Raw genomic sequence first — 13,035 nt, forward strand, 5'->3', positions numbered from 1 at the left:
AATATAACACCCAGATTTCTGACTGTAGAGGAAGTAACAGTACATCCGTCTAGTTGCAGATTGTAATCTACAAGATTCTGTGTAGTGTTTTTTGGTCCAATAATTAATATCTCTGTCTTATCCGAATTTAATTGGAGAAAATGATTTGTCATCCAATCTTTTACATTTTTAACACACTCTGTTAGCTTAGATAATTGGGAAGTTTCACCTGGTCTCGTTGAGATATATAGCTGAGTATCATCAGCATAACAGTGGAAGCTAATTCCGTATTTTCTAATAATATTACCAAGGGGCAACATGTATATTGAAAATAGAAGGGGACCTAGGACGGATCCTTGTGGCACTCCATATTTTACTGATGATAAATGAGATGACTCCCCATTTAAGTAAACAAAATGGTAGCGATCGGACAGGTAGGATCTAAACCATCTTAGAGCCTGCCCTTGAATACCTGTATAGTTTTGTAATCGATCTATGAGTATGTCATGATCTATGGTGTCAAACGCAGCACTAAGATCAAGTAAGACTAGAAATGAGATGCAGCCTTGGTCTGACGCAAGAAGCAGGTCATTTGTAATTTTAACAAGTGCAGTTTCTGTGCTATGGTGGGGCCTAAAACCTGACTGAAATTCTTCATACAGATCATTTTTATGCAGGAAGGTGCTCAAATGAGCAGACACAACTTTTTCTAAAATTTTAGACATAAATAGAAGATTTGAAATAGGCCTATAATTTGCCAGTACACTAGGATCTAGTTTTGGTTTCTTAATAAGAGGCTTGATAACTGCCAGCTTGAATGGTTTTGGGATGTGACCTAAAGATAAAGACGAGTTAATGATATTGAGAAGCGGTTCTTCAGCTACAGGTAACAGCTCTTACAGTAATTTAGTGGGTACAGGATCTAATAAACATGTTGTCGGTTTAGATACAGTGATAAGTTTGTTTAGCTCTTCCTGTCCTATGGTTGTAAAGCACTGCAGTTTATCTTTGGGTGTGATGGATGAAACTGATGTGTTAGACGCTGTAGAATCTACATTCGCTATTGTATTTCTAATGTTATCTATTTTATCAGTGAATTCAATTCAATTCATTCAATTCAAGTTTATTTGTATAGTGCTTTTTACAAAACAAATCTTTACAAAGCAACTTTACAGAAAATTATGTTTCTACAATATTTAGTAGTAGCTAGTAGTTTATGCACATTTGACTGGATTTTAGAAAAAAAAAAAATAATAATAATACAAGACGTAGTCAGCTAGACGATGAACTATCAATATTATTAATTAAGTTATTATATGATTCAGTCACACATTTAGCAATAATTGTTAGTTCTGTTTGTTGATTCAGGGTTAGCATCATCTGGGGTCCTCTGAGGGTCAGCATCATCTCTTCTCAGGTGTTCTGGATCCAGACTGGAGCTTGTGTAAATCCTAGTTACCGGCGAAACATAGAAACAAAATACAGACATCATTAGCATAGCTGCTGATCCAACAAAGCAAAATTAGTTTAACCCAAGCTAATGAATAAAAATGCACCTTTGATCAGATGCAACTACACTCACAATTAAAAAGATACATTATTCGAATGCTTGGCGAAAGAGATGTGTTTTTAATCTAGATTTAAACAGAGAGAGTGTTTCTGAACCCCGATCATTATCAGGAAGGCTATTCCAAAGTTTGGGAGCCAAATGTGAGAAAGCTCTACCTCCTTTAGTGGACTTTGCTATCCTAGGTGTTTTGTGACCTTAGGGTGCGTGATGGGTTGTAACGTGGTAGAAGCCTAGTTAGGTACGCAGGAGCTAAACCAGTGAAGAAATTCATAAAGTCATTACTATTTAACGTTGGTGGAATATTTGAGTCCGGTAATTTGTTAACTTAGCCACTGTGCTAAATAAAAACTTTGGATTGTTTTGGTTATTTTCAATGAGTTTGTGTATATGCTCTGCCCTAGCAGTTTTAGAGCCTGTCTATAGCTGGACATACTGTTTTTCCATGCAATTCTAAAAACTTCTAAGTTAGTTTTTCTCCATTTGCGTTCAAGACTACGAGTTTCTTTCTTGAGAGAGTGAGTATTACTGTTATACCATGGCACAGTACATTTTTCTTTAACCTTTTTCAATTTGATGGGGGCAACAGCTTCTAATGTATTAGAGAAAATAGTGCCCATGTTGTCAGTAATTTCTTCTAATTCATGTGTATTTTTGGGTACAAATCGCAGTTGAGATAGATCAGGCAGGTTATTTGTGAATCTTTCTTTGGTGGCTGGAACAATAGTTCTGCCCAGACGGTATCGCTGAGACATATAGTTAATATCAGTGATACGCAGCATGCACGATACAAGGAAATGGTCTGTAATATCATCACTTTGAGGTACAATATCTATAGCAGTAAGATCGATTCCATGCGATATAATTAAATCTAATGTATGATTAAAATGATGAGTGGGCCCGGTGACATTTTGCTTGACTACAAAAGAGTTTATTAGGTCAGTAAACGCAAGTCCTAATGTATCATTTGCATTATCAATGTGAATATTAAAATCTCCCATGATTAGCGCCTTATCAACTGTAACTAGAAGCTCTGAAAGGAAATCTGCAAATTCTTTTAGGAATTCTGTATACGGCCCTGGTGGTCTATACACAGTAGCCAGAGCAAGAGATACATTAGATTTCTTTTGCATGTCTGACAGTGTAACATTTAGCAGAAGTATTTCAAATGAGTTAAACCTTTATCCTGTTTTCTTGGTAACATTGAGAATATCACTTTATATTGTTGCAACACCTCCGCCACGACCAGTCTGACGGGGCTCATGCTTATAACAGTAGTTTGGTGGAGTAGACTCATTTAGACCAAAATATACTTCTTATGTACTGGTTATTTTGCGTAAATGTTACCTTTACACTCCAAAACAGAACTGTATCGCTATATTGAAGGGTAATAGGAAAACCAAAGAAACCAAAAAGTTTACTTATTTTTTCATTTGAAATTAAACATTCATTTAACTTAAATTACATGAATCCAGCAAGCATTGCATGTTTAAATTTTATTTTATTTTATTTTTATACAGGTTTGCTTGTGGTATCAATCTTGGCCACTAGCTAGCAGTGAACTTTTTCAAACATTTTTCATTTTTCACTTTTTTTTTCATTGTCATCTTCTAAAACAAACTGATATGAAGTACATATGCAGGTTTTCTGTTTGTATCTTGTTTCTCTTGGCAACCTGTAAACTCCAACGCTGAGTCCCAATACACCTACTTATACTACGACCTAAAAGTATGTACTGTTTTTGTGAGGAAATTGTGCAAGAGTGTGCATTGATCTGCACTTCGAATTCTAACCGGAAATAGTAGACCATCCGGGTATCTGTGAAATACTCTTTTCAACATACTACGATTTGGGACGTACTAATTCCAGTTTCGCATACTATTTAGGACGCATAGTATGCGAATAGTAACTCTCAAGGTCGTTTTAAGATCAAATCTTTAAAATTCACTGCAAGTCAAAGAAGAAGAAAATATATTTCTGTTAGTTTCAATAAAGGCGATTCATTTAAGTTTTCATGGGTTTCTGCTAGTTAGTGGTTTTAGTATTGATCTGAATACTTGTGTTCTTAAGTGTTCATTGTCAAATGTGTTTTCTAACATATCACCATAGGAACTCAACATATCCCAGCTGCAAGATGTCCCATCACCCCCCTAAAATACAGCAATAAATCTGTGTTGGCCAAAAACAGCTATAGGTTGCCCATGTTTTATTGGGGCTGTTTTACTGATTCCCAGTTAGACAGTTTTTCTAATGATCTTACTGTCTGTCTGTGAACACACATTGAGTCACAGAGTAACGATATCTGGAGCTGGTTATGCCGGCGCCGCCCTGCAGGACAACTGGAGTGTGTCAGACTTTGGCATTACCACAGGAAGCACCATTCGCTGTCAGGTGAAGGTACTGACCCATGTTCACACATACACAGTTTATGTATTTCAGTTGCTTTGCGGACAGTCTGAGCTATGTTTTCAGTGACTCATGGTGAGCTAATCTACAAAAAAAAAAAAAAAAAAAAAAAAAAAAAAAGAAAATACAGGAAAGGAATGATGCTTCTATCATGGTTTTAGACATTAGTTAATGGGAATACACATTTTGTCCCTTAGTTCATTTTTTGTTCATGCAGTGACATCTTTACATCTATAGTCTCATGCACCTAAAGGGACCTAATTCAGTCTGCATCATTTGTTTGTCAAGAGTAGACAGACTAATGGAATGTAGCCAAAAATATTTTGTATGTTCACATAATTGTGGCCCTTGAACAGAAATGGTTTCTAAAAATCATTTTTTATGTTATAATATATGGCAGCTGACCCTGTGAAAAACTCCCTGGTTTATCAGTCATTTTACCCATTTTGACAGTGATTTGTGAAATATAGGTTCTGGAATGTAATCATGTGTAGAATACAAAAATGGCTTATTATATTAGATTTTGTGATATTATAAAATCTTTTTCATTCATACAGCCAAATAGTGGAACTGCATGCACTCAAGTCCATGTTCAAAAATAAAGGTTGATATATGTATCCATGTACATGGCACTACTAACAGAGTACAGTTTGTTATTTAATTATTAGAGCAATATATTAGGTGAACTATTATCTAAACAGTAAAAGTAGTTAGCGGTAAACACCTCAAATGTATGTTCTGTACCACCCCTTAAAATGGGGATTCTGTCCTGTTACGCCATATTTTTAATTTTATTAAATTATTTTACCTAGGATTCACCGACTGCGGTGTCTGCCATTCAAGGCACCATCCAGCTCATCAGGAGCAGCTGGGGTCAGGTGTCTTGCTCAAGGACACCTCAACACTTGGTCAGGTGGAGCCGGGGATTGAATCACCAACCTTCCAGTTTGTAGACAACCTACATGAACCACTGAGCCACTGCCGCCCCAAATAAACATTGACACTTTGTTTAAATAAAGCAATTTTACCTCATTTTGGGGGATTTTCAAGCCTTGCTTTGTAATACTTGCGAGTATTAGTATTACAAGCAAGTATTACAAACCAAGGCTTGAAAATCCCCCAAAATGAGGTAAAATTGCTTTATTTAAACAAAGTGTGAATGTTTATTTGTTTATCGCAAGTATTACAAACCCAGGCTTGAAAATCCCCCAAAATGAAGTAAAATTGCTTTATTTAAACAAAGTGTGAATGTTTATTTGGGGCGGCAGTGGCTCAGTGGTTCATGGTGTGCCAGTTGCAGTGCTGTAGTGAGCAGATCTCACCACTGGGAGGCAAATGTATCCTTTAAATCAACATGTTGCACTTGGTTGACTTGTTTGTAAGTAAACATTCTGTCCCACACAGGAAGTCAGCAAGGCCATTCTATTTTTGTTCAGTGCCATAACAAAGGAGACTCTCCCCATAATGGGACCGGTAACCTTACTGAGATCCTTCGTGTCCAAACTGAAGTCACTGGTGTCCCTGCAGCTCGGTATTCCTGTCAGTTCCTTCAGACTCTCCACTGGGAGCCGCCTTCATCTCTATGACTGTAACCTGCTCAGTGACTATGCTGTGCAAGCTGGTAAATCATATCTACAAAGCCATTTAATCACTGATACACACAGACATTATACCAATAAAAAGTATGTCTGGACTCATATGTTGTGGATGGTTACATACTAACACCAGACTTTCAAGTCAATCTGAACACAACAAACGCATGCAGTAACATTTACCTCTTTTCTAGGAGATGCACGTCGAATGAAATCAATGTCAAGTTGTTCAAAATATCAAACATGTTTCATGCCTGTCATATACTAAGCAATTTTCTATTAAATCTGTCAACTCTGACTGGCTATGAAGTTTTGGCAACTAGCACAAACGCCTCCAGACTGCAAATCAGAGGCAAAAGTTGTGTAGTGTATTCCAGCCTTAAGATGTCCTGAGTGGTTTTATACACCTTTTTATTAGTCAAAATCTGGAAGTCTGATCTCTTTGAAAGGTAATAGTTCACCATATCCTCATTATTTGTTGTGTAATGCACAGAAAATAAAAGATTGCAGGAAGAGTTATACCTTGAAAGTTATTTTTATTAGTTCATTGAAGATTTTGTACCCTATCAAAAACTTTCTCATTATCCAAGGAAACTTCAGGACCCTCACTAGAAATAGATGACGATGTCACACTAAAGCCCAAATTATACTTCTGCGTCGAACCTACGCCGTTGACTACAGGTACTGTATGTCTAGTACGGGGTAGCCTGACGTGACGTGTCGTTTTAAATAACGATTTAATGATTTGATATTTATTTGCTGCCATCCGACGAGCCACTTCTTCTTTAGCTTTTGTCGTGGTTTGCGGGTTACACCAGCAACATGTCCGTGGAGACTGCAGACTAGCGGTTTGAGTGTGTACTGCATGTGACGCGGACAACAACTCAGAACTATAAATGAAAACTGACGCTATGTCAAGGCTATGGGTTAGGTCCAACGCAGAAGTATAAATCAGCCTTAAAGAGGTGGCAAATGTCCAATACTTAGGGCTCTATGCAACTTTTAATAGGACCCAACTGTGCTTGACTGATCTCTCATAAGCCTCTTTCACATAGAAATGACAGAAAATATACGGATAATGTGTCCTGGGATTGTTTGATTATCAGTTGTTGCTTTAACACAGTATAGCCCCTGTCACACTGGACGCTGGTCCTGGAATATTGCACACACATCCCGTAAAGACACATGACATTACGATGTGACGTGTAATGTGAAGCGTTCTGTTTTACTTAAGATGGAGAAATATCTCAGCTTCAGCTGTATTACAGTTTGCACATATTTTTTTCATTGCAAACATTGATTTGCCTTCAAAAAACCTGGTAAAAGAGTTGCACGGTAATGTGTGTCATCACTACGACACTCCCTTTACTGGATTGGTTCTAGCTTTTGTTCACACAGAGCTCGTTCTGGGACTGAACCCGGCAATGTTACTAGGTCCCCAACCCGGGATGTGTTTGTGTTCACAGAGAAGGCACTCCGGCAATTTTTCAGGACCAACGTGCAGGGTGAAAGGGGCTATACTGTGTTAAAGCAACAACTGGCCTAAAGCAGTGTTTGATGTGGACAGTAGGGCTCCACTCAATCCCAGTATGATTCGGTTTAGGGTTAAGCGAGGGTAAGTTTTGGGGATATAAATCAATTGGGTTACAACCTTAATGAGGGGTGTAATAATCTGTCAGGGTGTAAGCACTGCAAAGTTACAAGAGCTGCGGGTATGCAAGAAAACTTCCTGGTACTTTGTAAAAGAAAGAGAGCTTGTTTTAGAGGACACAAACAGTTCAGCGTCACTTCTCTATGGAGAAACCTGTGCTTAGGTTTGACAACATCCCACCTTTGGTTTAGTTGGTGCTCCTACAGTATGTCTGTTCTGGGTGTTTTGGGTATATCAAACAGAGAGTGACTGATTTCACAAGTTCTTGATGCTCTGCGATGCAGGTTTCAGAAGCGTGTTGCTCTCTATGTGGCGGCAGCACATGGACACCTGGACATGGCCAACTTGCTGATCAATGGTGGGGTCAAAGCAGAAGATCCTGTCGGCTTCCATCCCTACTGCACATGGTGCTACCTGATGGATCATCCGGACTCTTTGAAGTGTCCCACGCATGCAGCAGTCGAGGCTGAGCAACTCCTGGTTTTAAAATTGTTTGTTAGTAGAAGCATTGCAAGTCTGGCCTGCTGCGATCCCAGTGGCAGGAATCTGCTGCAAATCGCAATTCGGCATAGATGCAGAGAGTGTGTTACCTATTTAGCTTCAAAACTTTACATTACTGTCAACTTTCCTGGGTACTCTCTACCAATGTACATCTACCTTCAAATCAAGACATGGATACTCAGGGCTCAAGCAAGAAAACGCCAATTGTTGGTAAGAAAGCTTGGTGATCTGGTGCATGTTGATGGCTTTCCCATGCAGAACAAGTCCTCGAATCTCAGAGGCCGAGCATTGAGAAGATATATAGAGGTCAAAGAATCATCCTGCAACTTCCCAGTGACATCATCCTTTGTGGGTCCTTCCTGTGTTTGTCATCACTCTGCTGCTCCAACTTCCCAGAGTGCATCGGTAGTGCTGCCACAGCTGCATCCTCCCCAAACCATGAAGAGCGCAATACAACAGCAGAACATCACTAGAAACAGGGCATGTGGGAAGAAGAACCCAAAGGAAATCCTGCCAGCTGAAAATAGCAATGGGAGCATTGGGGCCTGGCACAGTAAAGTTCCCCATCCCTGTTCTTTTCCAGACATCAGGCACAGACACTTCCTCATCAGTAGGTCCTTGACATCTGACAAGATACTTGACATCCCTCAGGAAAACTTTAAACTCCTTAATGGACGAACTCTTCGGGAGAATGCCATTTACTGCTTGGCCATTGCCAGGTTGGTTATAGTTAACAATGTTAAATCCTTTCTTGTGTCCTTTTTGGGTTGAAGTGCTTAAAAGTGTAAACACTGTGGATTTGGGGTCAGTGTTTGGCTAGTTGACTCTTGCTGGTAGTCTTGCATAGCCAGACCTTCAGAAGGATAGCAGGAGGGCTAACTAAGAGGCCCAATTTAGTTTTGTTCAGTTTTATGTTTAGGGGTGTTGAAATGTAGTCGATGTCCTTACAAAAACAGGCCGAACTGTAGCCAATAAATAATTCAATCATGAACACCATTTTCAGTTATCAAGAGTCTGTGTTGTGAACATCACATGCTTTTGAAAGCCCATCGTTTAGTTGATGCTGATAAGCGTTTGGCATCAAAACAAACAAATCTCCCAGAAACCCTGTAGAATTCAACCAATCAGATGACAAATTCAAAAACTCCTGAAGTGTTCATTTTGTGTGTCTTATGCATCAGACGTTCAGCCAACAGTCTGTAGGGCATGATTTCTGAGGTTGAGACTACTCCACTGACAGGGGAAAAATTGCTATCCATTCTGACTATTTATTTATTTAATTTTTTTCCAGCAACATGTTATTGAATAAGTGATGTGACATGTGTATGTAGTATGTGATGAGTGGGGCGGGGCCGAGAGCCGTGGGAATGGAGCGAGGCCGGTGGAGTGATTTGGAAATGAGCGACACCTGCTTCACTCACCGGTCTCGAGTCCCACGGAGGAGACCGTTGACTGGAGTAGGTGTAGCTCATTTCCAAATCACTCCACCTGCCTCGCTTCATTCCCACGGCTCTTGGCCTCACCCCACTCGTCACATTAACCCATACTAGGAATATGTACTCTGCATTTCACTCATCCAAGTGCACACACACAGTAGTGAGTGGAAAACATACACACACAGTGAACACACACTCAGAGTAGTGGGCATATCCACTTTTCGTGTTCCGTTCCGTCTCACGCACAGCTTTCAAAGTATACTCAACCGTACAGTACAGATGGACGAGTTCGGCACATGCAAAGTACCACCTAAGCCCCTTTCACACTGCACGTCGGAGCCGCAATATTCCCGGAACATTGCCGGGTCGCCTTCTGGGACGAGCGCTGTGTGAACAAAAGCCAGATCTAATTCCGTGTCGAAGTGAGGACGCGCGACTCTTTTTACTCTTTTAAGGAAGATCAACGTTCGTCAATGTCATGTGTTGTTACGGGATCTTCAAGGGTTGTGTGTGAAAGCACGCACATATACCGGGTCATCACTGGAAGTGTGAAAGTGCAAAATCTAGCGACCACGGAACAATTGGAGGAACACTTTACCTGTGTATTTGCCGGAATGGCAGTGTGAAAGGGGCTCTAGTGGACTCGTTCTATTTCACACCTGAGCTTTTGTATGCAGAAAAGTGCATAGAAAAGTGCAGACGTCCTTGGATACTCCTGATGATGAAAAATGTGTCACTTGGACAGTGTGCAGACTGTTGTAAGTATGCCTTGGGCTTCATTTCTGAGTATTGACCACAATTCCTCTACTTTCAGAGACTCTAACCATTAGGCCACAAAATTGCAAATCACAAACATGGGCTCTTAAAAGTATATATAGTTAGGCTGACCATACGTCTTATTTTTCCCAGACATGTCCTGGCAAGGATATATATGTTGCCTAAACTATCAAGGTTTTGGTTTGTTTTCCTGTTTCCATACTTGCTGAAGTTAATGATCGAAGTAGTTTGACAAATAACATGCATAATTGATCAGCGATGCAAATATGGGTACATGTGTTTGACTTGAAACCCTGATATAGTACATAGCCCCCCCCCCTTTATCTGCTCTCTGATGTCACAGCTCACAGTTGCTAGTTGAGGATGTGGTACTGTGATGGCATAAGTGTTCTTTTACCCCACAAACCAGTTAAGCGCAAACATTTCATTGTTCATGTCACAGTGCTGATCTCCTTAACAACGCAGAAACAAAGACCAATCCCTAACCTTAATATAGGTTGGTAACAATTAAATCAGCTGGGTGGGAATTGCGCTTATCTGGTTTCATGGAAATATAATAATGTGTGGCATAAACCAGTTTGCAAGGCTACAGAGTGATGCCAGATGGATTTTAAAACATGGGTCATTGGCAAAATACAAAAATTAAGCCAGTCATGCAACTGCCAATAATTGGAAGTGTTAGCAGTTAGATTATTGCTGTTCTGTTTGCTGCCACTGGTGATGGGACACGTCTTTTGTTTTCCCCTCACAGTTCTTTCACTGAGAAGCTGTCGCTGCAGCAGCTAGCGCTAGCACAGACACTAGCCAGACGCAGCATCCAAAGCACTCTGAGAGATGACCTGGAAACCTGCTGACAACCCTTGCACAACAGATTACACAATGAAGTCAGAAGCGACTTGTCCAGAGTGTCAAAACATGTTGTCCAGATTCTGTCTCTGTGAAGTCTAGTTGTCAAGAATTGCTAAAAAAAATTAAATTAAAAAAAATCACAAATCACAAAAAGTCAAGACAACATACCAGTCATTGTACAGACATGACATGAAACACTTGTTCACCACTAATGTACTGCATGGTAAAATAAGAAAACTTAGAGATTTAGTAACCATTGTATAATTAAATTATATTTTTAATTATATTATTACATGATTTCTTGTTTGACTATTGATCAAGTTATAGCAAGAGTGAAATGTGTAACCTTATGTGTGCTGTATTTCTTTTCCTCAAGAGTAATGTCCACATATTATGTGTGTGTATCCAACCGTAATGATAAGACACTCGCCAGTGCTAGAAAGCCTTGAATTTTAGATAAGTTCTCTATGTATTTGTGTTAGTATCTTTCTGTACAGGGAGAAGCTCAGACAGTCCCAGGACAAAAACGATCAACTGCCAGTGTCCAGCGTATCAGATATACGTCTTTGGAGAGTTTATCTAGGTTTTGGAACCAATCAGAATTTTGTTGACTTATGTATTGACGCAATTAGTATCCTCTGTCAGGGTATAACTGTGGTTGATTATGAGTTGTACGGGGGCGGCCTGCGAACTCCTTCGAGAGTGTTGAAGCTGACTTCTGCTGATGAAATTGCAAACTATTTTCTTCAAGTAAAATTATTATTATTAATTGAACTCATCTCTGACTCCTGGTCTTCATTGCGACATATCTGGTCCTTGGGTTTTAACTGTAAATTCCCCTACAGTTAATGGTGGAGGATCGGCGGGCAATAGTTTTTTGGTGACATCCCTGATCAATCATCAAACCAAGGTAGGAAAGATTTTAGATTTAATATTATTGGTTAGGGACTGTCTGTAAGTGGAGGGGGTCGAGAGAAGGAGGAACGATAGACTCACTCAGACGTGAGGGGGTAGACACCAGCTCCAGGGTGGAGTAGGTAAATTGGTGTCACAATATACCTGTAAATAAGTAAACTTGTGAGTATAAGGGGTGCAAGTACATATCGGTAGGTCTTGATATAAGATATTTAGAGATGTGTACAGTTACAGAGGGAACATGTGCACACCTATGGGTCTTAGAGAGAGACGTAAAAATTTGTTTCTAGGTGTGCACAGTCCAGGGGGGGACAAAAACGCATTCTTAACAGGCATGTGAACCCGTAAAGGGGAGTGCTGGGTCAAAGCACAGAGAGCCGAAAAGCACGAGAGGCCATAAAGGGCAGTGCATTTACGGCCGGGTAAGCCAAAGTAGGGGTATGGGAAATCCCGAGAAGAATTTAAGACGCTAGATGGGGGTTCTAGTCGTATCTCGCTCTTCCAACTCTCGATCACCCACCATTACAGACGGGGGCGCCCCGAGCTTAGAAATAGGCCAGGTCAGTGGTTAGGGAAAAGAGTATCCAAAATTAGTGTTTAAAAATAAATAGTGATAATTCATATGTGCACCTATAAAAATATAGGGATATATGCAAAGGGAAAGTATTGATTGATCTGGGATGCCTCAGGAACAACCCCAAAAGAGCTAAAATGTAGTTTTCATGACCCTGATTGGATTGGACCAGTATATGGAAATTCTGGAATATACTTTGCAATTTCATCACGCAGAAGTCAAGTGCTGTTGGTAAGATCGCCGCCTCAATATGTTTTTGGTTTATCAATCAATCAATCAATCACCTTTATTTATATAGTGCTTTAAACAAAATACATTGCGCCAAAGCACTGAACAACATTCATTTGGAAAACAGTGTCTCAATAATGCAAAATTATAGTTATGATAGTTAAAGGCAGTTCATCATTGAATTCAGTTATGTCATCTCTGTTCAGTTGAAATAGTGTCTGTTTTAATTTGCAATCAAGTCAATGATATCGCTGTAGATGAAGTGACCCCAACTAAGCAAGCCAGAGGCGACAGCGGCAAGGAACCGAAACTCCATCGGTGACAGAATGGAGAAAAAAACCTTGGGAGAAACCAGGCTCAGTTGGGGGGCCAGTTCTCCTCTGACCAGACGAAACCAGTAGTTCAATTCCAGGCTGCAGCAAAGTCAGATTGTGCAGAAGAATCATCGGTTTCCTGTGGTCTTGTCCTGGTGCTCCTCTGAGACAAGGTCTTTACAGGGGATCTGTATCTGGGGCTCTAGTTGTCCTGGTCTCCGCTGTCTTTCAGGGCAGTAGAGGTCC

At 40.1% G+C, this 13,035-nt stretch overlaps 1 protein-coding gene across 1 annotated transcript; it reads left to right on the plus strand.

The window, feature by feature from the left end:
* The first annotated feature begins 1,867 nt into the window (after positions 1-1,867).
* On the plus strand, positions 1,868-12,506 carry LOC127943013 (protein ANKUB1-like). Its single transcript, XM_052539100.1, has 4 exons — positions 1,868-3,943; positions 5,357-5,573; positions 7,458-8,415; positions 10,661-12,506. The coding sequence occupies exons 1-4, from the start codon at positions 3,797-3,799 to the stop codon at positions 10,761-10,763; spliced, it is 1,425 nt and encodes a 474-aa protein (XP_052395060.1). The 5' UTR covers positions 1,868-3,796; the 3' UTR covers positions 10,764-12,506.
* Positions 12,507-13,035: the final 529 nt, after the last annotated feature.

This window comes from Carassius gibelio, chromosome A22, assembly GCF_023724105.1.
Source record: "Carassius gibelio isolate Cgi1373 ecotype wild population from Czech Republic chromosome A22, carGib1.2-hapl.c, whole genome shotgun sequence".
Taxonomy (NCBI): Eukaryota; Metazoa; Chordata; class Actinopteri; order Cypriniformes; family Cyprinidae; genus Carassius; species Carassius gibelio.

Excerpts from the sequence above, each read along its gene's own strand:
- LOC127943013 (XM_052539100.1), top strand. The coding sequence starts at position 3,797 with ATGATCTTACTGTCTGTCTGTGAACACACATTGAGTCACAGAGTAACG. Across the intron at positions 3,944-5,356 it reads CCATTCGCTGTCAGGTGAAG|GAAGTCAGCAAGGCCATTCT; the intron begins GTACTGACCCAT and ends TGTCCCACACAG. Across the intron at positions 8,416-10,660 it reads TACTGCTTGGCCATTGCCAG|TTCTTTCACTGAGAAGCTGT; the intron begins GTTGGTTATAGT and ends TTCCCCTCACAG.